General features: G+C 31.9%; 1 protein-coding gene across 1 annotated transcript in view; it reads right to left on the reverse strand.

Moving 5' to 3' along the window:
- LOC105992148 overlaps positions 1 to 2864 on the reverse strand; it is a 15084-nt gene extending 12220 nt beyond the window's left edge. Inside the window, exon 1 of the mRNA XM_013024972.1 lies at positions 2809 to 2864. Coding sequence (XP_012880426.1) covers positions 2809 to 2864 — 56 coding nt within the window. The remainder of the gene's footprint in view (positions 1 to 2808) is intronic.

The following is a 2864-nucleotide window of genomic DNA, read 5'->3' on the forward strand; positions in this document are numbered from 1 at the left end:
GCCTGGCTTACTTCACTTAATATAATTTTTTCCAAGTTTTTCCATTTCCTAACAAATGGGGCAATGTCATTCTTTCTGATGGAGGCATAGAATTCCGTTTTTATAAAAGGGGAAAAACCATCATGGATTCCTTACATGCATATAATTTACAATTTGTAAATTAAAAATAAATAAAAAGAGAAAACATTACTATACTTTTTGTGTGGATGCCAGTCCTGAGGATTGAACTCAGGACTTGGGTGCTATCTCTGAGCCCATTTCGCTCAATGCTGATGTTCTACCACGTAAGCTACACCTCCACTTTTAGCTTTTTAGTAGTTAATTGGAGAAAACAGTCTCACCTGCTTTCCTTCCCTGGCTAACTTTGAACCATAATCCTCAGATCTCAGCCTCCTGAGCAGCTATAATTACAAGTGTGAGGTAATAGGCACTTAGAAAAATTTTCTTCTTTATAATTAGTTCCTTGAAGTGTAACTTCAATTGTTAATTTGCATTTTCCTTTCTTTTCACATGTGTATATGTTCATAAACTTCTCTCTTACCATTGTTTTTGTTACATCTCGTAAGTTTTAATATATTGTGTTTTGTTTTTTTTTTTTGGTCTCAGGGTATTTTCTAATTCCTCTTGTGTCTTCTTAGATTCATTGGTTGTTTAATAGTGTGCTGTTTAATTTCCCTGTATTTGTAAATTTTACAGTTTCACATCTGCTGTTAATTTCTACTTTCATTCCATTGACAGTTTACAAAAACCCAAACAAACAAACAAAAACCTTTTTTTCTGTGTACATGTGCCAGTACTAGGGTTTGAATTCAGGGCCTTGAGCTCTCACTCATATTTCTTGCTCATAGCTGGCACTCTACCATTTGAGCCATGACTTCAGTACAGCAATTTACTTGTTAATTGGAGACAAATTGCCACTGACTTTTCTTTCTAGGTTGGCTTCAAACCACAACCTTGACATCTCAGCCTCTGAGTGCCTATGATTACAGTGTAAGCCATCAGTGCCTGGCTTGAAATGTACTTTTCTTTTTAAATAGTTGCAGTCTTTAAAATATGTTGACATTTTCTTTGTCATATAGCATGTATATTGTGGACAAAATGCCATGATTATTTGAGAAAAATATACTTTTTGGTTTTGTTACTGGAGTATTCTTTATTTTTCTATTGGCTGGAATGGTTTCTGTCTACTATGGAAAATTTTGGTATTTAAATTTTCTACTGTTATTATTTCCTTATTTTTCCTTCAACTATGTAGAAGTTTGCTTAATGCATTTATGAGTATCCTTAGATCTACAGTGAGTTTCTCATAGACAATATAATTGGAAACTGTTTTTAATAGTTAATTCAGCCAAAGTTTTTTATTGTGACATTTAATCCACTTAAATCTAAAGTCATTATTAACACAGAAGGATTTGCTATAGCTAATTTATATATCTTTGTGTTGGTTTTACAGCTCCTTGTTCCTCTTTTGCTCTCTTCTTGAATTCTTTTGCATTTTATTGATAGTTTATATAATAATATGCTCTCATTCCCTTCTCATTTCTATAATTTCTTTGTAGCTACCATTACAATGGCATATAATTTCTTGAAGTTATAACATATTTTATATTGATAACAACTTAATATCCATCATATTAAAAAGTTCTTAGAGTCTAACTATGCAGCCCAAGACTACCTCAAATTTACCGTGTAATCCAGTTGACCTCAAATTCAATATTCTATCATCTCAGCTTCTCAAGCAAACACACCACACCATTTCATTTATATGCTACAAGTTGCTTTTGTACTGAAATTATATTCATAGGGATTTCTATATTTGCCTGTGTTAACATTTACCAGAGAACATCATATTGGATGTAATTTAATATTAAAATAAAATCAAATATACTTTATCAGCTTTTCCCTATTAGGTATTATTATATCTCAACTTAGATCATATATCTTATATTCACTTGGATGACAATATATTCATGATCTTTTAAACTCAGGGTAAGTTTACTCATCGATTTATTGTTTTCAAATTATTTCATTTCCTTCACTTTCAAATAGAAAATATCTAAGATAAATCAATTTTGAATTTTGTTTTCCAGATATATTTATTTCACTTAAATAATGCAATAAAAATTATTTGCGATACTTATTTTTAAGAGTAAAAACGATGGACTGGGCACTGTCCCCGAGCTTTTGTATTTAAGGCCACCACTCTACCATTTGAGCCTCAGCTCCACTTCTGGCATTTTTAGTGGTCAGTTGAACATGACAGTCTCGTGATCTTTCCTGCCTGAGCTAGCTTTGAACCTTGAAGCTGAGATCTCAGCCTCTTGATTTGCTAGGATTACAGGAGTGAACCATCAGTACAGGGAATTTTTTTTTGAAGACACATAAAATTACTGGAAGGGTACAATAAATTTCTAAGTTCTTATTTTATGTTTTACTACAGTAACATGACTATTTCAAGATGATTCTAGAAAAATTCATTATCAAATAATTTTAACATTTTTGTTATTAGAGAAAATATTTTTGATAGAAGAAATAACAAATATTGATTCATTGAGTCTATCACAGTTTGGCTTTTGGCTTACTGACCATGGACTTGATCTACTTGCTTTGAAAGTTAGGGAGAAAGACAATTCTGTTAGTTGTCTGGCTATACCACTTTTGCTCTAAAACACTGATACTGTTTTTCTGTTGTTTAGTATAGACACACTGCTCAAGATCATTTCTCTGATTGACATGTTTAATGTAATGACTCATTGTAACTATGGCTTATTTTAAAAGTCTTGAATGGACTTCTCTGGTTCAAGGTACCTTGCCTTCTTTGTAAAGGCAAGAGAAGAAATATAACCATCCTTAAATCCTACCAT

The sequence above is a fragment of the Dipodomys ordii genome, unplaced genomic scaffold (genome assembly GCF_000151885.1).
Source record: "Dipodomys ordii isolate 6190 unplaced genomic scaffold, Dord_2.0 Scaffold80, whole genome shotgun sequence".
NCBI classification, from domain to species: Eukaryota; Metazoa; Chordata; class Mammalia; order Rodentia; family Heteromyidae; genus Dipodomys; species Dipodomys ordii.